At 40.8% G+C, this 24,149-nt stretch overlaps 3 protein-coding genes across 4 annotated transcripts in view; 2 read left to right on the top strand and 1 right to left on the bottom strand.

Moving 5' to 3' along the window:
* Positions 1 to 548: 548 nt before the first annotated feature.
* On the bottom strand, positions 549 to 3,906 carry LOC113008518 (NADP-dependent malic enzyme, mitochondrial-like). The gene is made up of 3 exons (XM_026145988.1): positions 3,569 to 3,906; positions 3,026 to 3,248; positions 549 to 713 (listed from the first exon to the last, which is right to left on the bottom strand). Exons 2-3 carry the CDS (start codon positions 3,245 to 3,247, stop codon positions 576 to 578), a joined length of 360 nt encoding a protein of 119 aa, XP_026001773.1. The 5' UTR covers position 3,248; positions 3,569 to 3,906; the 3' UTR covers positions 549 to 575.
* A 5,152-nt stretch (positions 3,907 to 9,058) lies between these two features.
* creg2 (cellular repressor of E1A-stimulated genes 2) lies at positions 9,059 to 12,287 on the top strand. Its single transcript, XM_026145835.1, has 4 exons — positions 9,059 to 9,851; positions 10,650 to 10,819; positions 11,681 to 11,794; positions 11,894 to 12,287. The coding sequence occupies exons 1-4, from the start codon at positions 9,435 to 9,437 to the stop codon at positions 12,033 to 12,035; spliced, it is 843 nt and encodes a 280-aa protein (XP_026001620.1). The 5' UTR covers positions 9,059 to 9,434; the 3' UTR covers positions 12,036 to 12,287.
* Positions 12,288 to 13,113: 826 nt separating this feature from the next.
* Positions 13,114 to 24,149, top strand: part of mgat4a (alpha-1,3-mannosyl-glycoprotein 4-beta-N-acetylglucosaminyltransferase A) — a 29,568-nt gene continuing 18,532 nt past the window's right edge. The window contains exon 1 of one of the 2 annotated variants that reach the window (XM_026144076.1): positions 13,114 to 14,126. In XM_026144076.1, the coding sequence (XP_025999861.1) occupies positions 14,033 to 14,126 (94 nt within the window). In that variant the 5' untranslated portion in view covers positions 13,114 to 14,032. The remainder of the gene's footprint in view (positions 14,127 to 24,149) is intronic. The other variant, XM_026144075.1, reaches the window with a different exon arrangement.

Below are 24,149 nucleotides of genomic sequence, written 5' to 3'. Positions count from 1 at the left end.
CTGATCTAAATATTTCTGTATAATTACAATGTGTCTAGTACAAAAATTCCCTAAAACCCCTTTTAAAAATTATTATTTTTTTGCATATTTAACCATTATTTGGCTAAACGCAGTGAGATGCTGGTCGTTTGATTCAGTGAACCGCTTTGTTCAAGACTGAAATCTGGACAAAATTTTGGGAACTGAGGAAAACTTCTCCCGTGGTTTTGTGCCGTTCTTTTTTCATGTAAGATTTCAGTTGCTCAAAGGTTTGTGGCTGTTTTAGACTGCAGGCAGGTCGGTTAACACTCTGACTCTACTACAGGGCCATACTGTTTTTTGAAAAGCACCGCTTTGGTATTACTGCATTTTTGCACCATTGTGGCTTTAATATTTTAACCAAACAGTTTTAATGACTTGGAAAGAGTCACATATGATGTGTGAAACAACCACAAGTCTGGACACTGCTTTGAAAGCATTTAGCGGGAGCCCTGATAAGCAGCATGTTCAGTGGGACAACCTCACTGAACTTCTGCAGCTGTCGTGTGGTTTCCATCTTGAACAGCACCAGCTTTACTGTTAATGAGTCTGTTCTCTCACTTGTCCAGAGGATTGGTGCGTGTTTCGTAGCTCTTCATGACGCGCAGGACTTGGACATCCTGGGACAGGAAGCAGGGGGGTAGCAAGCCGTGGATACCCAGTTGTAAGCGCTCCTCCAGGGTGAATGCCATTCCCTGTAGGGCGGAAGAAGGCCGATTATGTAACGCTAAACTAAGTAACCAACTCAGTCAATCCAGACCACAATGACTCATCCTTTAGGCATCACAATTTTGAGCTTAATTATGAGTTAGTCATATACAAGCACGGTGGCCTTTTCCATGTTTTTTCTTTATGTAAACCGGTTGCCATCTTTGCACTGAAAACAAATGCAGAGCAAAAAGAACACGTAGTAAACAACAGGAGAAGGAGACTGACGTTTTTTTTCTGGTCAGCAGACTTGTACCCTTCTGCCTTCTGGTTACAGTTACTGTTGCTGCTCTCCTCCCTCCACGCTGGCATTCTTCCCACAAAGAGTGCTCATAGGTGGGGGTGTGGGGTTTAATCTATTTATTCTGCCCAATAGTAAAGGGAGCCTGAACCCACTCCCCTGTCAGCTCGACTTCTCTTTCCTCCTCGTCCCTTCCTTTGATTCTTCCTCTAGTGAAAACACTGACCTACATGGGGAAAAAACTGGCCTTTCTAGGCTCAGCTTGTTTTTCTGTGGGTCTTCATGAGCCCATGTCCTGCAAATTATTCATGCTGGCAGAGTGGGGGGTGAAATATGATAGTGCTATTTACAACTATTACTCCTAGAGTTATTACACAAGCTGCACGCTTTGCATTTTAATTGCGAGTTGCATGCCACGTGGCACCACCGTGCTCGACAATGGGTTCTGCAGCTTAGGGCAGGTCGTTAAATGGAAACGATGATTCATTAGTACATTAAATAACAAAAAAGATTGGCGTTGAACAGAAAGAAGGAAGGACAACTGTATGGAAAACATTTTAATGTATTCCTGGAAGCAGAGGTGACTGAGAAGAAAGTCACAGATTAACAAAGATGTGCAAAACCTATCAGAGCGAGCAAGTAAAGAGGCGCTAAAGTAAACCCATTAAGGTGACACGCCTCACCAGGAGTTATAATCAACCCACGTTACACACAGCATGTTAGCACACGGAGGAGAAAGTGAAGCTGAAAATGTGGGCTTGTGTGTGAGCTGTAAAGTGCTATTAGCTTAACCTTTAATCAGACCTTATCATTGGTAAAAGATTAAAAGCTGTAATATAGTTTTACAGCACAATACAGCAAAGGGTACAATGAGATTCACATGAACTAATTCAGTTAAATGTGTTTTTTTTAGTTGGGTGAGGGAAGGGGGACTGATTTGGACTGTAACACTGTGTGATCAGAGCTCATCTGGTTTCTATGGAAACACTGAGTGCAGACTGCATACTGTCATCTGTGCTGTTTGACAGAAAGTTTGAAACACAAAGATTTCACTCGGTAGTTTGAAAAGTTGTTTTTTTCATCTAAGCGGGGCTTCACTTCCTGATTGCTTGCACTTAACTGACCTATGAATCAGCACGTAGCTGCTGACTCGATATCAAGCAAAATCTGGTGTTTTTGCAGTGCTAGCAAGGCACAAAAAAGTACTCTCTCTGTGAATTCACTTTTTGAAAATGGTGACAGTCTATGTATTTATTACACTCCACAAGGAGAGACAAAGGCAGAGTACGACAGATGTTACAGGAATCTGTAGAAAGACCATTCACAGCTATGTCAGTCTACTATGTTGTATAAATAGGAAGTGCTGTGGCATTCATAGTTTACTGAGGAGCAGTTCAGAATGTGATATTTTTATTGTACTCTCTGTTTATGTTCCCTCACCATCATACATGGTATGCGGGACATCATGTGGCCTGTAGACACAGCTGTGTGACCCAGGCTGGGTTTAAGAAATATGGTTCCTTGCAGTAGTTTGACATCAAAGTTAAAAAAGTATATTAATGTCCTTTGTTATGGCCTTAAAATTATGCGCTTGCTACTACCTCGGTGCCTTTTGTGATGCTTCCCCCCCCCCCAAGCGTTGCTCATAAATGTCAAATCTTTGGTCATTTTACCATTTCACCTTATGTTACACACCCAAAAGAAATACATTTACATTACGATTAGGCTTTGATTATGAAGCCACTATCAGCTCTGGCATATGGCCTCTGTGTGCGTCTGTGTGTAATACAAACAACATCACACACATTATTCATTAGCTGTGTTACATCAACAGAAGCAACTAAAATCATTTAAAGGCACACAACAGGCAAATCACATCTACATGGATCTAAAGTAGAAGTGACTGATCCATAATAATAATAAGCATAATCTGCAGTGGAAAACTCACTGTATGCCGTCATTACCTGATATTAAACATATGCACGAAGCATTGTAAGATGTGCTGCTTTCCTCACTCTGGATTGGGGAAGCTGTAATACAGGACAGGCGTGTGCTCACCTTGTTGAGGTAGGGGTTTCTGGTGATGTCGTAGCCCCTCTTCTTGGTATTGACGGTGGGCTTGCGGCTTGTCCCGGAGTGGCAGACCCGCACAGCTTGGAAAGAGGCCCTGTCGGCCGACAGGACCCCTGCAGCCGGGGCACCTGAAAGGACCCTCATCATCCCGCCTGTGGCCGTGCGCCTGCACAGGGACAGTGCGGCTCTTCCTGGGAGAGAGTTCATGCTGCCAGAGGGTAGCAAAGACACAGAATACATGCTGTGAATAATACGGGTTCAGCTGATCCTGCACTGCAAGAGAGTCTGACCCGGGTCACCAACTAAGATAAACAACAGGTGCTCCGGTCTCAGCAGACCTCACACATACAGTGATAGCACTGAAATGAGTCAGTGATGAAGACTAAAGCCGCTGCGATAGGCATGTTTTTACAGAAACCTTGCTCCGTGGCGCTAAGCTAACAGCAGCTTTTCTTTACCGGCGGAATGCTGTCAAGCTGCTAATGCTAGCTAGCATGTGGCTAATACTTCGTTAGCCGCTGCCCTCACCTGAAATCTACGAAAAGCTGCTGTCCACCTGACTTCTGTCTTCACAGGCAGACGCTGTGTCTTCTCTGACCGGGTACTCCGGTTGTTGTTTTTTTGTTTTTTGTTTTTTTTTACTTGACGCTGGGGAGGGTGGTGGTGGTGAGGGGAGGAAGGAGGATCGACAGCTAACAGCTGATCCAGACTCACTTCCCTCCTTCAGTCAGCCTCTCCAATCAGCTTGCAGCCTAACCCACTTTCCCCCCTCACAGTCTCCATCCTCACAGCCTCCATCTTCAGCATCTGCACATAGAAATGACACTTTAAGCTCCGTGGATTGGATTACCAAGGAGAACCGCAGTCTGTTTTTAATAGTAGAAGCATGCGCATAAAGTGAATGTTTGCACTTGATCTTCCTGATCACCTATATGCAAGTACATTGAAAGTCACTGTAAGCCACATTTATTGAAAAAAATAAAAATAAAAAATCAGTTCCCTGGCACCAACTGACATTTCAAAAGCCTTAGTCACGACCAGTGACTGTGTAAATAAATATACATGTTTTCAACGGTCACTGGTCATGACACCGCGCGAAAATAAAACATAGAAGATAAAACCATCTGTGGTCACAGGTCATATTAAAATGTGCTGGCTCCCTCTGCTGCAGCCTGACAGTATCTACAAATCTAGAGCACTTGGGAAAGACTTCATGTAGTGAACAACATGCTTTACCTGAGTGGTGATACCCCGGAGCACTGTTGCCTACAAGTACAAGATACACAGCAGTATAAATGGAATATTCAGACCTCCAGTGAAAGGATCTACCACCATTTTCTGGCTGCTCCTGGTAGTAAATGCTACAAGTAGCTCATCTGCCTCCATCCAGGCCTTGATGAGGGATGAGGGAAGGTTTATTTTGATTGGTATATTACCACTTTTGCCTTCAGAACTGCCTTAAATCTTTGCGACATAGAGTCAAAAAGGTGCTGGAAATATTTCTCAGAGATTTTGGTCCATATTAACATGACAAGATCACACAGTTGCTGCTCGTGTTCCACCTGATGACAACGGTGCTCTACTGGATTAAGGCCATTTAAGTACAATGAGCTCACTGTCTGAGATGATCTAAAACAAAAGCAGCCATTAGAAGATGGGTAAACTGCTCATACAGGGATGGACACAATCAGCAACAATCAGAAGTGCAGCTTGCCACCAGAGGAGGCAGACAACATCTTGGGACCCCAGGTTAGTGGGTTTGACTTTAAACGTCAGCAGTGGCAACATGTAAAGTTTCCAAGGACAGTAGAAAAGACCTTAAGTGGGTTGAACAAAAAGATTGCATAAAAGTGTGAAGAACTAGTTTTGTCTTCAACAAGTGAAATGCATATTCAATTGGGTTAAGATCAGGTGACTGGTCTGGCCATTCAAGAATATTCCACTTTAATAAACTCCTGGGTTGCTTTGGCTGTATGTTTTGGGTCATTGTCAGTCTGTATTATGAAATGGCATCCAGTCAATTTGACTGCATTTAAAAACCTCAGAATTCATCTGGCTGGTTCTGTCCTGTGCCACATCATCATAAATACTAGTGTCTCAGTGCCAGTGGCAGCCATGCATGCCCAAGCCATCACACTGCCTCTGCCATGTTTTACAGATGTTTTGGTATGCCTTGGATCATGAGCTGTTCCATGCATGCTTTTTTCTTGCCATCATTCTGGTAGAGGTTGATCTTGCTTTCATTTGTCCAATGAATTTCTGTTTTCCCATCTTAAGGATGGCTTGTTTCACCTGCATAAAGAACTCCTTTAACCACATTTTTCACAAAATCTTCCAAATGCAAGCACCACACCTCAAATCAACTCCAGGCCATTTAGTTGTTTAATAGATAATGACATACCCTCAAATCAAAGCTGAGAGTCTACACATTATGTCCATTTGTTTTAGCATGTATTTAATGTTTTGGCTGCTCTAGGACAGTAATAATAAGGCATATTTTATTTCATTCATTTATTGTAGTGTGTACCATTTATGCACGCATGTACAGTAGATGATTCTGTGGAAAATTAAGTTGGAAAAAAGTTTGAATTCAATTCCTACTATGCTACATTTCTTTGTACAAACCTCAGTATCTTCAGTTACATTTGGTTAGACAAGTACAACTACAGAGAGCTGAAAGCCACTTCTCTCTGTCATATTTTCAGCAAACCTGCCTATGCATGCCCACAGTGGCCAGGTGTGGATGGGTTTTATGGGCAGGGCAAAGCCAAGTTGTCCCTCGCAGACCACAAATGGGTGTGCCCACACACAGCCCAGGGGTTTGTGTGGTTTTGGAGCCCCTGTGTAGGTTTTCTGTGGGCGCAAGTCAATATAGGCTAGGTCATGTTTTCCTCAATTTATTATGTTAAGATTAAAATGTTGTATTTATGTTAAGACCAACTTAAATTACACTATAACATAAATAATAACTGCAGCCAGATGCCTCTGGAATATTTTTACATTGTTGTAATATGAATGATCTGAGAACTTCTTCCACCACAGGCTTCAGTTTTGATTGAGAACAGTTGAGAAATACAGTCCTCTCTGGTGACATCTGGTGGCCAAAAATATGAAGAACCGCTTGAATCCACAAAATAAAACCAACTGCTTCATTAAGATTGCCCGCTGTACAGAGTGGAATTCTATCTGATATTGGGCCGCCGTTGTGTTGCTTTGAACGTGTATTTTTTTTTTTTTTTTTTTTTGGTGGTTAAAAAAAAATGGTTTATTTGTTTAATAAATAATTTTGACCAGTAAACTCTCCTTGTTTAAACATGCACCATTGTGTGGTCTTTCTTTGCTTGAGACTTCTTGATGTTGGTAAATACAATAATTGAAAAATACCACGTTACATATGATAATGTACAACACATTATGGAGTATGCTTCTGCTGTGAGGTCCTGCCTCCATGCACTTATGCAATTAACCGCTAGACGGGTATATATATAAATAATATTATATTAGGGAAATTTTCCCAGACATATTTTTGACCTGGGGGTAGAATTGATTGTGAAATGGAAATTGCTTATGAACTTGCAAATGAAAAACATGATGCATTTAAAGTAGCCCTTTTTCATTTTTATTTAAGAAGAGAATTTGTTCCACTGTGCGATGGCCGAACCTGTTCCTTTTCGTGGCGATAATTTCTCCTGCCTTAAGGAAAATCCCTTCACATGGCCCAGAGGAGGCTGGAGCGCACAGAAACTGGTAGAGATGCAGTTATACAGTCTAACTGGGCCCCACCAACTATTAGCTAAAGAGAATAAATAAATTCAATCGCTGCACATTTGGCAGACTAACATTTTCAGATTAATTAAACAATAAAATATATATTTTACAACATTACATGTAAAGAGTCAAGTGAAAGTTTTTCTACCGAAGCAGTTAGGTTCTAAATGAAGCTTCGGACGTCACTGATCACATGACTCTGGCCAAACGAAGCAAGCTTCGACACAGTGCTTCTGAAGCAGTGTGCTGATTTTTTTGACACACGCACCGGAGCTTCAAGCGGGCCATCACTACCTCAAACAGTCAGACTCCAAACTCCGCCATGGCCAAGACCAAAGAGCTTTCGAAGGACACCAGGAAAAGTATTGTAGACCTGCACCAGACTGGGAAGAGTGAATCTACAATAGGCAAGCAGCTTGGTGTGAAAAAATCAACTGTGGGAGCAATCATCAGAAAATGGAAGACATACAAGACCACTGATAATCTCCCTCGATCTGGGGCTCCACGCAAGATCTCACCCCGTGGGGTCAAAATGATCATGAGAACGGTGAGCAAAGATCCCAGAACCACACGGGGGGACCTGGTGAATGACCTGCAGAGAGCTGGGACCAAAGTAACAAAGGTCACCATCAGTAACACACTACAACGGCAGGGAATCAAATCCCGCAGTGCCAGACGTGTTCCGCTGCTGAAGCCAGTGCATGTCCAGGCCCGTCCGAAGTTTGCCAGAGAGCACATGGATGATACAGCAGAGGATTGGGAGAATGTCATGTGGTCAGATGAAACCAAAGTAGAACTTTTTGGTATAAACTCAACTCGTCGTGTTTGGAGGAAGAAGAATACTGAGTTGCATCCCAAGAACACCATACCTACTGTGAAGCATGGGGGTGGAAACATCATGCTATGGGGCTGTTTTTCTGCCAAGGGGACAGGACGACTGATCCGTGTTAAGGACAGAATGAATGGGGCCATGTATCGTGAGATTTTGAGCCAAAACCTCCTTCCATCAGTGAGAACTTTGAAGATGAAACAAGGCTGGGTCTTCCAACATGACAATGATCCAAAACACACCGCCCGGGCAACAAAGGAGTGGCTCCGTAAGAAGCATTTGAAAGTCCTGGAGTGGCCTAGCCAGTCTCCAGACCTCAACCCCATAGAAAATCTGTGGCGGGAATTGAAAGTCCGTGTTGCTCGGCGACAGCCCCAAAACATCACTGCTCTCGAGAAGATCTGCATGGAGGAATGGGCCAAAATACCAGCTACTGTGTGTGCAAACCTGGTAAAGACCTATAGTAAACGTTTGACCTCTGTTATTGCCAACAAAGGTTATGTTACAAAGTATTGAGTTGTATTTTTGTTATTGACCAAATACTTATTTTCCACCCTGATTTACGAATAAATTCTTTACAAATCCTACCATGTGGATTCATGGATTTTTTTTTCACATTCTGTCTCTCACAGTTGAAGTGTACCTCTGGTGCAAATTACTGACCTCTGTCATCATTTTAGGTGGGGGAACTTGCACAATCGGTGGCTGACTAAATACTTTTTTGCCCCACTGTAGCTTTGCATTTGTTATAAGAAAGGAGGAAGAATAGAAGAATTGTCCGCTCGTTCACCTTGACATAAACAGATCACAATGTTCAGTTTGACTCAGTAACACCTCAACAGCTTCTAGACCAAAATGAACAATCTTGGACGCTATGGACAGGAGACACCTGGAACAGTTAGGGAAATATCCCCATCATCAGACTAGGGATTTTAAATTGCTTCCAGCTTATTAGAACTATTAGTTACAGAGTAAATAACACTGATTCTAAAAATCAACCATATTTGAGCCGACATATATTCTGCAGGACAGCAGCTTGATTTTTTACTTCTTTCACCATGACAACCTTCAAAAAAAATGACAAAAGGTGTTTCAGTGATGAACACATACCAGTAAACATGGATCTGTAGGGCAGAAACTGTTTAATGTATGAGCTATTGAGTTTGACTATAAGTATTGGGACCAATGAATGTACTACTTAAGCCTTTTATTTTTTAGCCAGCTGCTTATACTTTGGTGGAAAAAGTGACTCATATACAATAATGGATGCACAGCAGGAACAGGAAATAACAAGCTTATGGCAAATCTTATAATATTTGTCATTTGTTGTGAGAAGAACAAAAACACCATCTACATATTATTATTATTATTATAAACAGTTTATTGTCTTCTTTTACTAACAAATTGTCATTATTATTGCTTTAAATCATATTTTTTTTTTGCTATGTGTCCTTATAAGATACTGTATAAATAAAGGTTGTGCTGCATGATCCTTATATGACTTTTACACAGTCTCTGTGGGAATGACAGGCCACACATGAGTGATATCACTACAGTTAAACACAAACATATAGTATGCAGTAGTTACTCGGTTATTTAGCACACGGAGCGTCTTCTCTGCAGTCCCTTCTGCTGAGCGTTGATTGTAAAATTGCCTTATGGTGAATCAGCAGGGGTCGCTGTGGAAATTGCTCTCTGTGGCAAAGTATCCCCGTGTTATGAAAGCACACACGTGAGTTTGTAAACACGAGATAGAGAGAGAGTGGAGGAGGACGGCCATTCTCCCAGCTCAGTAATATGAGGCCTTCTTACTTTCCTTTGGCGCTGTTTGCCAACATCCTGTGTCTGTGTGAGAGCTACACCCTCAGGAGCTCCGTGTCCTGGGTGGTGTCCTCCAACGATGTGGTGGAGGACGGAGACTTGTCGGAGGAGGTCGCCCCGGCGCTGCTGGTGGACAGTGCGGGGCTGTGGAAGCAGGCGTATCCGTCCTCCAACGTCCTCGGAGACAGCGTGGAGAGCCCCGGAGAGCTGGTCAAGCCCGAGGGCGACAGTGCCGCACAGCTTTCCTCTCGCCTGTTTTCATATCGGTTAGAGAAGGTGAAGAAGTCCGCCAGCAGCACTCCTCCCCCGCACCAAGACACAGCAAAGACTGCCAGATACATATCTCATTACAGTGACTGGGGGTACCTGGCCACCATTTCCACTCAAGAAAAGGTAACGCACACAGAGGGGATAGTGGTCCCGGTTCAGGATTTCTTTGCGCATTTAAGCGTAATGGGACAAGCTGAGGAACACGCCCATGTTCTCACCATATTATGAAAAAGATACCCCTCTACCTTTGTGCGTGGACCCTTTGATTTTACACGAAACACGATCAGCTTTTTAAATACACTGATGAAGATTTGAAGAAAATTCACCAGTGAAAATCAAACGCATATGCAGGAAATCACACCGAGTGACAAGTACTGAAAATAGCCTTAAAAAAATCTCCTTACGCAAGACCAGAACTGAGATCAGCCCGAAGTGCCCTTGGGATACACCCTGCGTATGTAATGTGAATTTAACTGAGAAATAGCTTCAGTCTAATGGGTGAAGCTCTGCATGGATGGGTGTCCTTCTCGAGCTTCTCCCATCTCAACAAACGAGCTCCATCTGTTTGTTATTTTAAAATGGAGCTCATGAATTTGCTGTTGCACTAAAAACTCTTCCGAGTGATCTCAAATATCAAAGCTGAAGGCATAGCTGTTCTGTTAAGCTTTTGGAAACTGCTGATTTCTGGAACTGATTGGTTGTCATTGGGATATTTCATGTAAAAACTTCATTACATTTTTTAGGATCACGTTTATTTCATTTTAGTGTAATTTTATTGGTTTTATGCGCTAAAATTTACTTACTTAAAACAAGCACAAAGGATCTGTGTTGCTTAAAACCTATGTCTTTATAAATGCATAAAAATATAAGTTTCTATATACTGTAAAAATATAGCACATTTTTTTATGTGTGTGTGTACAGATCAAAGGTCTTCCTTTTGGAAACATCTTCTCAGTGAGTGATGGACCACTGGACAACAGCACTGGAGTCATCTATTTTTATGTGACTCCAATGGACAACACTGTGGCAGACCTGAAAAGCAACCCCTATGCTTCTCTCACCTTCTCAGAGGCTGAGGGGGAATTCTGCAGGTAATCTAAATGTTGTTCTGTGGGGGGGAAAAACACCCATCTATCTGATTATTGAGATTCTCTAGCCAGATGCTCTTAGGTGTTGATTTAGACACAGAGGGGATTGGCCTTTTTTCACTCACAGCCTCTAGACTGGCACTTGATAATCGTACTGCACAGTCTATGCAGTCTTTAAAGTCCCATATTAAAGCTCACATTTTTACCTTGGCTGTTAATTTCAGTTAACTTTGAGTCTCATTAGGTATTCTTGTGTTGTTGCTTCTGTCAGTTTGTTTTTAGTCACATTTTATTGTATTTGTTTTTTTTATGAGTTATTTTATTGTATTTATTTTATTGATCGCAGTTTTTGTCTCGTTTGCATTTGTAAAGCATGTTGGTCAACCTTGTCGCTTTTAAATGTGCTGTAGAAATAAAATTGACATTATTGCTCATTTAATAAAACACAAAGTGAAATAACAGTTTTAGATATGAAAGAAGCTTTCTTAAAAATATGCCCTAATTACTTCAAGAGAAAGATCATGGATGTAGTGAAGCAGGACATGCAGAGGAGGATGGAGAGGTATAGAGTGGCAACCCTTAAAGAGAGCTGCTGAAAGAAGATGTTTTGAGCTTCAAACAGTTTCCACAAACTAGTTGACACAGTAATCTTGGGGATTTTGGGACAGTTTGCTTGTTTGGTCTAACCTCAGCTAAATCACTGCTGTAGCTTTCTGAAACACTACATACAGCTGTGTGTCTTGCAATGTTGAATGCTCTCCTCTGTGTGTGTGTGTGTGTGTGTGTGTGTGTGTGTGTGTGTGTGTGTGTGTGTGTGTGTGTGTGTGTGTGTGTGTGTGTGTGTGTGTGTGTGTTCTTTTTAAGGCAAATGGTGTACGATCCAGAGGATCCCAGATGTGCTCGACTCACGCTCACGGGCAAGATGATCGAGGTGGCCCCGGAGGAGCTTGCGTTTGCGAAGGAGGCAGTGTTCTCAAGGTAACAGAGCATGTAGATTGTAGAAGATGTATTTTCCTTAGGGAAACACCATTTGGCATGCGTGACATGTATCCTGATATTTTGCACAATGTTTCAAAGGCATCCTGTTATGGCAAAGTGGCCAGTGGGACACAAGTGGTTCTTCATGAAGCTGGAGTTGATTCAGATCTGGCTGCAAGACTGGGTCGGGGGTACAACGCTCATTCCGCTGGAGGACTACTTTAAAGCTACTCCTTTCTGAGAATATCCCTCACAAATGCTATCTGCCCCACAGATATCACTCCAGTAAGGTGTTCGCAAATTCACAAAGCAGAATGTGCAAAGAATGTTTTACATCTTGTTTAAAATCCTGTTTCAATTCATCTGTAAGGCAGGGGTTGTTCTTCATGCCTACATTTTCTCTTCTTTCATATCTTTGTTTGTCACACAAGATCAGTTACTTGTGTTTGATGCGTGAATGTATTTATAGTCAATAAATGACTTAAACTCCTCACATCTGTGAATGCAGTTTGTATGAAACATAGATTGTTTGTTGATTGCATCTTGGGTTCACACTAAGATGCGTTTTCTTTAAAGAAATAAAATTAATATTGTGCATATTATTTAAAGTAAATATAAATTTGTTGTCTATTGTTAGTATTAACTGATTCACACTCCTAAACCTGTCATTTTCATTTTTAAACAAATATGGTGATTGTGTTATTAACAACAGAACATAGAAAACAAATCTAATGTTTAAATTGAGATATTTTACTGCTGCATGAAAAAAACCAACTCATTTTGAATTTGACAGCAACTTGTTTCAAAAAACATTGGGCAGCTACTTTTTGCACAGTTAAACCCTTTTAAATTTCATATTCAAATATGAATATGCTTCTTGTAGTTTAAGTCTTATTATTTGCTTGCATTATGTTCTGCGTTGAGAGGGTGCCAGCTGAGGTTGCATACAAATACAAGCTAAAGTTTTGGGCACTAGATGGTGCACTTAATGCGTGTTGGGGGGAAAAAATAGCCGGTTGGTGGAAAAAGCACAAGTTTGACATTATAGAGTTTTCTAGTAATTTCACAACAATTCCCACGTCAATAATGCTGGTTTATTTTATTTTTTAGGTTTCATCTACAGTGGGGGGTTTGAAACTTAAAAATGATTGTGTTAAAGTTGGAGTGAGAATTTAACAGATTTTTTTTTCCAGGTGCAGCAATGATAGCTTTAAACAAAGATATGAAAATACCAGTCCTTTCAAACGCCTGGAATGACTGCATGCTCGTCCCGTCGTGAGTTGCACCACTGTTGTCGACCACAACAGTGAGTCGAGTGAGTGCTTTATTTTGAAGGTTCTTACCGGAAGCCCAGTTTGCATATACTACCGTATGGGGCACGTTAATTTCCCTAAAAAAGCACCCAAGGTAGACCGGTTTATTTATATAACATGTAAAAAAAAATCATTTGCGCTTGGTTAATTTTAGGGGTTGTGTTAATTGAGGTGTGCCGTAGAACTCCTCCGCGACAGTCAGCGCAGAATGAGCCCCCTGTCCGCTTGGCTTTAGTTTACCCGGGTGGTTTCAACTTCGTGTTAGCTCGTCAGCTAAGTAGCTAACAGACGTTCTGTCGCAGTATGCGGGTCGACTAGCAGTGACGGTTAAAACTTGGTTGTTTTGTGGAAGAGGCTCAGTGAGTTAGCCGCACTCTACCGTGTTTATTTGTGTATGTTTTAACCCTGCTCTCCGTTAAAGCGAAATCAACGTGATTCGAGGCGTAGCCTTTAGGACACCGTCAGCGACCCACCAGCCTATCCCGGACGATCAGTAGTCACACTGTTGAGATGACATCTACTTGTAACTTGTAGCTTAACGGCTGGCTTTGAAAACACTATGGATTGTATTGGCAACTAGTTCGTTCTTTTTAAACCCACAATGTAAGCTATATTGTCTCACAAACAAAGCAGCCGACTGATAACCGATAGGCTAGGTTAGCACGTATGTTTTTTTAGTCCCGCGAACAACGAAAAGAGAAGACGCTCCGACAGGGCTACAGCAGCGCCCTTGTTTCCGTGCGGAGAAGTCGGTGTTCACCCTCCCCGTTAAGCGGAGCGTTTTTACGGGTTGAAGCACCCTATGCCCGTGCCTACGCCCGTCTCCACATCCTGAAGCCAGAGAGAGAGAGAGACGGAGGGAGGGAGGCAGTGGCAGCTCCGGGGTCCCCGACACTCAGCCGAGGAGAGGCATCGCTGAAATGAGATGAGGCTCAGAAATGGAACTGTGGCCACTGCACTTATCTTCTTCACGTCTTTCCTTAGTCTCTCTTGGTATACAGCGTGGCAGAATGGCAAAGGTAAGTTGGACATTTATGTCATCTCGGTTATCCCCCCCACCCCGTATAAAAAAATGTCAGAAGGATCGACGGTCTCTAGACGAGGCCTGGTTAACAAGCTGGCAGGCAGAAAGCTGAAGCATGACCAGCAAGCAGCATGTCTTAAGACACAGCAGGTGAAGTCACCCATCCCGTGGAACTGGTTTCAACGTGGTAATGCGTAATAACCCGTGTTATTGCTATAATAAATGGATGGAGTTCTTTTGTTTTAAGCTTTATTGTGCCCCATCTCCTGTCCCAGTTAATCATACCCAAAGTGCTGTTTCCAGCCATCCTCACTAACTTAGGGATAATCTAGTTTGCCCCTGCCAGGCAAAACCTCTAGATAATTACGCCATTCACTAACATTAGGTTTCTGCATACACGTCTTTTAATGACTCTCATCTGAGCATTACATGTCAGGCATCTGTGCCTGAGCTTATTACACAAGTGTGGCTGTGTTACAGTACACAGCTTATGGCTGAGTGCTTACTTTCCAGTGTGGTGTGGGCAGGAATATGGGCCATGGTCTTGTTACCAGCAGGGTGTAAATAATTGCAGCCCGTATATAAATTTCAAACCAGGGATTCAGGTTGTGATTACTGCAGATCGTATCAGCTTGATGAAATGTTTTCTTTTAAATGGAGCAGGCTCAGACTGGTGATTATATGAAAGTGGGCGTATGGGGGGGTAGAGGTTATGAGATGATGCCACCATAAATGTTGCACCTGTTGATACAGTTAGTAAGTCTGTATGGGATAAAGCTATGGCAGGTCAGTCTGTTCAATTTGACAGTTGTCACAAGCCAACAAAATTATAATACTGGCTCCTGGTCTTTATATAAATCCTTAACATGTACTGTTTAATTGTGGCTCACAATGTAGATGATGTGCTCACCTGTACAAATTATAAACCATTAAGGTTGCCATTAAAAATACAGTGCATGTGTCCAACCATGGTTATCCAGTAGCAAGTGTATGAGACAATTTGTTATTTTAAATTTGACTTCACACTTGTCCACAAACCATCTCCACATCTCATCCCTGTGAACACAATAACTCAGCTGCTCTGTGAGGATATTTCCTCAAACTTGGCAGAAATAGTCTTGTATGCATGGATGAAGTGATTGAATATTTGTGCTCTGACAGAATAAAATAATGAAGTCACAACTTTTTATCCCAAAAGGTCACCTTCAATTTGACATAATCATACCCTGTATGAATACGTATCTGGACATTATACAACGGCGTAACTCAGGAAGACAAAGGTTGACTGTAAATAAATGTAGCCTGGGGTGGGCGGTTTAATTTGTTCAAACTTAAAATAAATTTTTTGCTTCTCAATTGGCTAAAATAACAGAAAAATACACAGATTTATTTTAGATAGTTAAAAATAGTTTTAGTTAAAATGACATTTTCCCTTCCCATTATCACCAACTGCGTACATTTAGGTGTTTGTCTGATTGTTGGAGTTTCACTTTTTATTTGTTATTCCAGGATTTTTACTGTACAATGAAAAGCGATTTGAGATGACCGTTGCTGTGATTTGGTGCTATATAAATAATTAAAATCCCAAATAACTATTTTGAACCTGGTAAATCTGTGATTGCTGCCAATAGTCTTCAATTGTAACACTGAAATTGTGGTAATTGAGTATTTGGTTGCGAGCCAGGTGTGCTTTAGAATTTGTAGCTTCCTTGCAGCAACACTCAAATCTGACATTTTTTATACTGTTATTGCCACAACTAAGTGTTCACACTGGGCTTTATTTGTGAAGCTTGTAAATACCTGCAAGGAATTTGACTTTTGTGTTACTCACAATAAAATCACTCCCTAATTGTAGACATACAATTAGAACAAGAAAAAAAAGCTCAGCAAAGTTATTTCCGGTGATTGTTCCTGTTTCACACATTAAAGTCTTAATATACAGTCAACGTCTGTAATGAAACAGAAAAATACAGATATGAAAATGTGACCTGTCTGGCAAGTTGAGCTGATAGTTCTGTTTTTCCTAGAGTCTTGTGGTAATGAAATCCAAACATTGCTCAGTATGGAGTTATTATAACATAGATTTGATCTTGTCCTAGAAGGAGAAGAACTGGTGTCACTTAAAACACAAACCATTAACTTAAGGGCGATCGTGGCTCAAGAGTTGGGAGTTCGCCTTGTAATCGGAAGGTTGCCGGTTCGAGCCCTGGCTTGGACAGTCTCGGTCGTTGTGTCCTTGGGCGAGACACTTCACCCGTTGCCTACTGGTGGTGGTCAGAGGGCCCGGTGGCGCCAGTGTCCGGCAGCCTCGCCTCTGTCAGTGCGCCCCAGGGTGGCTGTGGCTACAATGTAGCTTACCATCACCAGTGTGTGTGAATGGGTGGATGACTGGATATGTAAAGCGCTTTGGGGTCCTTAGGGACTAGTAAAGCGCTATATAAATACAGGCCATTTACCATTTTATTGTATTCAGCTCGGCCTTCGCAGCGGCAGTTAAAGCTCTATGCTCAAAACAAGGATCCTGAAACTGACCTGAACTCCGCTGTTGTCAGTTTTATTACAGCGCTTGTGACTTTCTTAGTGTGAAAACATCTTTGTAGACGAGGGCTACACAGACGGATGCAGTAATGCTGCTATTTAAAGAAAAATGCTTTGAGCTGAAAGATCTCAACATGCTAGAGCTTAAAGGATCCCTGTGGAGCATTTGACCTCTGTGCTTTTTTTTCTTCTTCTTCTGAGTGGCTCCCTGTTTTTGTTTGTCACATGCACGAGCACGAGTGTGTATGTGCAAGACCTCTCATGCACAGTGTCAAATACAATTCACACAAGTCCACTCATCTATGGTTGCAGGAAGATGCCAGGAATGTGCCAACAAAGGCTGGGAAAAACAAGATTGCCAGCTAATAGACGTGCATGTAAACGGATGTTGGTTTTTAAGCTTTATTTGTGCCGTGGTGGCCTGGGGTTTGTGTGTTTGCTTGCAGTTTTGTATATGAAACAAGCTCTTCTTTATGCTTTGTTGGCAAATTGGCCTTTAATGTGATTGTGCTTTTATTATTTGGAGCATTCCTTTCCTAAATGCCGTCTTTGTGTTGAAGTTTTGTTTATGTCTGCATATGCTAAGCTACAGCGCAATAACATGATCCTGAAATAGGGGGGAAAAAATGCATATTTTAAAGAAAATTAGCCGTGACTTTGTTGTTTGTGTGCATCTGTCTCTCGTGTTCTATCTATTGTTAAAAACACCAAACTGTGGGAGTGGGACAGATAAAAGCTATTTAGTTAGAATTAATAAAAATAAATTGTAATTAAAAGCTATATAGCACTTACATGTACACTTAGATTTTTTATTTTTAGAAAGTGATCTAATCACTCAGGCTGTATAATATTTATCAGATCTGTTCCTATAGTGCATTTCATAGTATTAATTCTCCTGATTAGTGTGTGGCTTTTACACGTGTCTTTAGGTATTTTATCTTGTGTTTCACTGGCTCATGGTCTCTGTCCTTTTTCTTATCTTAACACGTGATGCTTTAGCACAGATTGCTTTTCTGTTTTTAATCATATTTTTTATATCATATTATTTCTTACTGTGGGAATAAATGGCTTTTACTCTTAACTCTGGCCAATGTGAGCACTTCTAGTGTTGAACATGAACTCAGGCAGTGAATAATTTTAAAAATGTAAATGTTCAAAACCTCTTTAAGTACCGGTAAGTGTTTTTCAGTGGACTGGGTTGTATAGATAAATATTTGTAGCTCAAAGAGCAATTTCTTTATTGGAGTAGAAAGATTACCTATCAGTTGTTTTTTTTCCCTCTTTTTGTTTTGCATTAACCTTTGCTTCTGATAGCCTGTTCTGTTGCTGGTCACTTGACTGCTGTGAATGAGCACTGTGCCAGTCAGCTGTCCAAACACTCTACGGTGAATGACTCTCCAGAATGTGTACTTCTCTGTCAGTCTCCTTCTTTCCCTAGTGAGAAGCTGCTCTCTACTATCTCTTTGGTTATATCTCAAGTAGATCAAAACAACAAGAACAAGCTAGATAAAGACGAATAATATAGGTGAGCTTTGAGTTGCTCAAACAGTATGGTGAGGTCCTCTCTTTTTGTGTCAAAGAAGAAATGCGTATCCACATTTCTGTGTATTTCCTCACAATGAGCATGTCATTGTCGTTTGTTATCATAAATGGGTAGGGCTTTGCAAATATATATCATTTCCTTTCCATCCACAGCAAAGTTCACACACATTAATAACAACCTTGTTTGTCATGAACCTTAGATATGATACCATCATTGTGATTGCCCCCACATGTTGCTTTAAACATTTTTTTCCATTTAGTATTTTTTTTCCTTCAGGCATAGTCAAATCAAGGGGCCTTTGTATTCAAAAACTTTACATTTAGGGTGTTTATATAGTTTAATGCAGTTTTAAATACTGTTGGAAGAAAGGAAAATTAAAATCCTACTGATCTCTGTAAATGATTTAATTAATTCTGCTTGGAATATCTATGGAGGGAAAAAACAAGTGATTTTTATAGTCTTTATAACTTTGTCTTGCATTTCATTCCTATTATTCATTCTTGTAGTATGTGACAGCAGTCTCCTTGTGTTAAGACATCACATGAGGAACTTTAAAAGCCATCTTTCAGAACCATCTGATCAGTGTTGTTCTCTTTGAAGGAAGTTGAGTGTCTTGGCTGCTTTTACACAGTTGAAGTTACAAAAATTATGTGTTGCAGATGTTTTAAAAGCACTCAGTGTTTCATACAGTTGTTTAGGACGTAGTCCGTTATTTTGAGACTAGGATAGTGCCAGTTCTGTGCTTATAGTTTCAGCAGATTCGGTCAATCTTCAGTGTCACGCACAAAACACCCTTTAGTTATGGAAATGTCACTTCCTCCTTGCCTTCCCTGAGTGCATTCCCCTCCCCTCCTCATTGTTTAAAGGCATGACTTCTTCCATCATTGCATCAGTCCAAACACAATGGGACAAAAATAGCTTGTGCTAAAGGAGAAAAAAGCAGGCAGATTCTATAAGGTGGGCTAGCGATGTAGTTTATTAGTTTGATTGGGAGAAGATACGGCTTGCACATTTTGGTTCTTCTTTGTGATATCTGGCTGTGTGTGCAATTGTGTGTGTTTGCTTTTTGGCTTTTGGACTTTGTGAGGTAGGGCTGTCTGCCAGACAAAAGTAGCCTGGAAGGAAGAAGAGTATAAAGACTAAATCTTAAAAGAGGGAATAGAAAAGCCTGAGGTGGGCTCTTATTGTGGAGAGAAAAGGCAGATAGTGCTGACATAGCAGAGAAACAGTAAGATGCTTTTTTTTGTGGAAAGTTGAGTGTTTCTTGGGGGGGGGGGGGGGGGTGTTGAGCCTACAACTAACTTTCAAGATCACAAAACAGGCCTTTATATTTCTGAGGTACATAGCATTTTATTTTTTAGATATTGCAAATCCCCGATTGTCCTTAACTATAACATACACGTAATTTAAGCGTTGAGCTCACCCTGAAAGCACGACTCACAAGCACGACTGCAGTGTTTGCTACAGTCATCTTGATATCTTTCCACTTCACCCTGTAGTCCACTGATTACTGGTCAGACTACTTTATCAGATGCATTATAATATAAAATACACTATCATTTACCGTTGCCAAAGGCGGTGTTTTCAGACTAAATCTTTTGCAGTGCCAAGCTCGTTCAGTTTATTGTCATGTCGACTGTAGCACTGAATCTTAATAACATTTGAGAAGAGGTTCCAGTAAACATTTGCTTGAAAAATGAATTGATTAGACAGCAGAGTGTTTTATGTTAGTCAACTAATCTGTATATCAACATATTCTTTCAGCCCCCCAAAAAGCTTTTAATTGACTCGAAGCTTCAAGTCCCAATGGATATCATTAAAAAATTGATTGGACACGACTCTGAAAGTGGAGTTTCCAAAAAAGAGCGCTAGCCTTGGCTGAACGTGGCCTTAAAGCAGCCAAGAGGAGGCAGAGGAGTGGAAGTGAGCCGAGTAAGGCTGTGCTCTGAGTTCAACGCTGTCAGACAGCACGATCTTCCATTAAGAGAAACGACCGGCTGCCAGAGTTTGTCATGACTTTTAGCACAATGGAGGGAGAATAGTGGGTGGAGGTCAGGAGCAACTATGAGGCCATGGCGAGGAAGCAGAATTGAAAATATGGGTGGGAAAGTTGCCAAGGGGGCAAACATTTGTCTGGCTTTTTCAGATACTAATTCCCTACAACTTTTTTTTCCTTTTAATCCTTCATTTTAGTGAAGTGAAATGGGCTGTGGTATTAAAAAAACACACACACCAAAAGGATTAGAGCTGTGCCTTCTTTTTGTCTTCTAACATTTGAAAACTGCTCAGGTAGTATCACTTGCCTACTCAAGGCTTGACTTGCAATTCTTGTCAGAAAAATACTGCAAAAAATCTATACTACAACTTTGTGTTTGTGTGCCAAGTATTTTTTGTGTGGCTGTGTGTGTGTGTGGATGTGCACAAACTGTTTAACCCAAAGATGTTTTAACTGGTGTTAACTAGTGTCACTTGAAAGTAACATCTGTTTGATCTGTTATTAACCTGGTATATATAAAAACAGAGCAGACCAGCAACCCACATATCATGCTTAATATGAATGTGGTCAAAACCTAAATACTCATAAGTTGTGCCAACATTCGGATCGCGTTTAAGCAAAGCCACAAAATTTTGTAATGTTGCCTCTCATGGCATCTGCCTCAGTGGATTTGAATTAAAGCAATCAAAATGAGATTTAAGTGTCGAGTTTTAACTTTATTTCAATGGGATTGACAGAAGTACTGTATTAAGTGTTTAAAAATGTGCTTTCTGTATTGTCCCCAAGTCCTCAAACTAACATTTTAGTATTAGTACATGGCTTGTTTCCTACACTCGTGAGCAAATTCTTTGCCATCAGTGGCTCATATCTTGAACTTGTGCAAATCACCAGATGTCAGGTTTCCTCCCCTGAGAGTATGCCAGGCATCTTATGCTGCTATGTTTTAGCCTAATGTAGGTAACTATGTAAGTAACTATGTATAATCAACACAAAAACACTCGGTCACCAGATTGATTTGGGTATTCATTTGTTTGTACACAAATCATCTTTTGATCCTGTTGACATGCGTATTTGTCATGTAGAAGGAGAGCCGTTAAGTTTGCTTTGACGATTTATCACACTGCTGTATTATCAGACATAGACTGCGTGTAATTTACAATTTGACCATATTCAGTTACTGATGGCAACAATCATGCCAGGTTTTAGTGACAATCTTTGTCGTGCTTGACAGTTTAGTTTTCCACTACAACTTCAGAATTTATGAACAACTTAAGTGGGCTAATGTTATCTTATTGGATAAAACGGTTGTTGACAGTTTAAATTTTAGAAGGATAATTTGAAGTTGAATAAAAAGTAATAAATTACAGTAATTGTTATTGCAAAACTCACCAAACCGCTAAACGTTAAAAATTGCAGTATTATGGTATTATGAGTAAAGTATTGTGATAATATTGTGTCGTGGGGTGTCTGGTGAGTCCCACCACATCACTGTTCAGATCTGGCTAAGTCCTTTGTCTTGCACACAGCAGCTGCAGTATAGAACCACATGGCTGACAGGTGCACCACTGCAGGGGCTTCATACATGCATAATGCAAGTAGACATGCTTTTACCAAAGACTCTTCAGTTTGTTATGGTTGTTGGTTGTATAGCAAAATATGAATGAAAGCTAAAGTGCTTTTAAGGTAAATTAGCAACTGTGTAGAGACTGAATGGCCTGTGGGATGCTGCCCTTGGTTTTGTGGCATATGTGGATAGCCTATAATTGTACGCTGCTCTGTGGTTGGTATGGCACTTGTATACTAATGCTATACTGGTTATTCACCATTTTGTATTGCATGTAACTTAATAAGGGCTATACTTTCAAGGGAATTTTTGTTTTTTAGGAAGCAGTTCCAATGAAAACGGTTGATGGATGGATCCGTTTTAACAACTTTGGACAAGGCCAGACATGTTCACAATACTGGCAGCACTCAATGTTTAGACCAGGAAGGTGACTAGGTAGAGCATGTTGAAGGCAGCCCATTTCGCCTACTTGCTAGCAATACATGCATCTAACTATTAGCTGTGCTATTTGCACCTCGACACAATCTGTCATCACAGTCTTTGTGCTAGGGAGCTGTCAGTGTTATCCAATCTCAGGAACTGACGTGTCGGGTAAAGGTTGTGATTTTGTATATAAAAATGGTTTCGTTTTGAACATTAGTAGCAGGGAAGCTGCTTTTGTACTTTTGGTCCACAACCATATTTCTTTTTCCATTTCATTGGAAAGGGTTATATCCCTAAACTGCAGAAAATAAATCCAAACCATTACTATAGTGGGATATTGTGATGTGTGTGTGTGTGTGTGTGTGTGTGTGTGTGTGTGTGTGTGTGTGTGTGTGTGTGTGTATGTGTGTGTGTGTGTGGGGGGGTCTAACTGCACACACATGTGTAACTGTGTTAAATTACCCTTTAAACACAATTTCCTCTTAACAGCTGTTGTATCATCCTCTAGCTGAGCTTGTTTTGAGCAGAATGATTCACGACAAGCCTTTCAGTATTTCGCAGAGTCAGTTTCCACAGTTTCAAAAGCTCCTTTTATCAGCACAGAGTTTATCCTGTGTATGGATTTCTTGATTATTCCTTTATAAATGGTAAATGGCCTGTATTTATATAGCGCTTTACTAGTCCCTAAGGACCCCAAAGCGCTTTACATATCCAGTCATCCACCCATTCACACACACATTCACACACTGGTGATGGCACCAGTTTATACATGATTGCTGTTATTAAGTGCTGAACTGGGCTGCTGTGCCTTTCACAGTAAAAATATGCTTTAACAGGTGCATCTACATATAATGCACTGCAGTTCTCGTACTGGTGTGGACATAAACTGGACAGTCTCCTCATCAGCACTCCTGAATTCGCTGTTGGCAGCATACATCAGCAAGGGAAAATCAGGTCAAGGACAGCATCACTGTGAGGGCTTTTGATGAGCTAATAGACAGGCTGATAAAACTCTTTAACACTGCAGTGAGCTCAGGGATGGGTTTTTATGAAGTGTTTCTTAGCACTAAGATCATCCTTGCCCTCACTTAAACTGATATGTGCAGGAGTTCTCTCTCTTCCTCATGAATTTAGTCAGATGCTTAAATTACTGATGGCAAGATAAGTAACAGCACTGTCACAATAAATTCAACAATTATCATGTCATGACTATGACTCGCTAAGTGCTGCTAAACATTGTTTCCAAAAGAGAGTTTTGAGGGTTTTTTAAAAAAGAAATATAATAAACTGCAACCTTGATGTAACTACTGATATTCCTTCATTAAACTGTAGTTATTCCTACAGAACCAACAGTATGTTCCTCTTTCTTGGTTAAAAATAAAAATTAATAAAGTTTAACATTTTTGCTGCTTGACATTTTCTTTACTTAACTTCTTAAACCCCATGTGGTTTAACGGGATGTTATTTAACCTCCTAGGACCTGGCGTCCACATATGTGGACATCACATTTTGGGTTATTTAGACCAAAATACTCAATTTTGCTCTACAAGGGCCTGATATCCACTTACGAGGACATTATACTGCTACTGTTCTATCAAAATTTTAAGCGAATATCCTCATATGTGGCTCTCATTTTTCTTAGAAACAAAAATTAGGTTAAAAAAAATCTGGTAATTCTTTGTTTTTACATTTATCAGGTCCCAATCAGCCGAAATATCAAAGAGAAATGAAAAATACATGCCGTGTAAGAGTTCGGGTCTTAGGAGGTTAAATATAGTTGTCAAAATTTCAGCTTAAAGCTCACAAAAACCATTTCTATGTCCACCAAACACAGCTAAATAAACAATTAAAGTAGCAGGTAAACAAATTGCACAAATGGGTGTAAACACAAAGCACCGATTCCCCTGTTCGCTCAACAGCATGCACGCAGACAAACGATGCCTCTGCTCTCTGA

This window comes from Astatotilapia calliptera, chromosome 16 (assembly GCF_900246225.1).
Source record: "Astatotilapia calliptera chromosome 16, fAstCal1.2, whole genome shotgun sequence".
Classification (NCBI taxonomy): Eukaryota; Metazoa; Chordata; class Actinopteri; order Cichliformes; family Cichlidae; genus Astatotilapia; species Astatotilapia calliptera.
This window is presented reverse-complemented; position numbering and strand designations above follow the sequence as displayed.

Excerpts from the sequence above, each read along its gene's own strand:
- creg2 (XM_026145835.1), top strand. The coding sequence starts at position 9,435 with ATGAGGCCTTCTTACTTTCCTTTGGCGCTGTTTGCCAACATCCTGTGT. Across the intron at positions 9,852-10,649 it reads CCATTTCCACTCAAGAAAAG|ATCAAAGGTCTTCCTTTTGG; the intron begins GTAACGCACACA and ends GTGTGTGTACAG. Across the intron at positions 10,820-11,680 it reads GCTGAGGGGGAATTCTGCAG|GCAAATGGTGTACGATCCAG; the intron begins GTAATCTAAATG and ends GTTCTTTTTAAG.
- LOC113008518 (XM_026145988.1), bottom strand. The coding sequence starts at position 3,247 with ATGAACTCTCTCCCAGGAAGAGCCGCACTGTCCCTGTGCAGGCGCACG. Across the intron at positions 714-3,025 it reads GAAACCCCTACCTCAACAAG|GGAATGGCATTCACCCTGGA; the intron begins GTGAGCACACGC and ends TCCGCCCTACAG.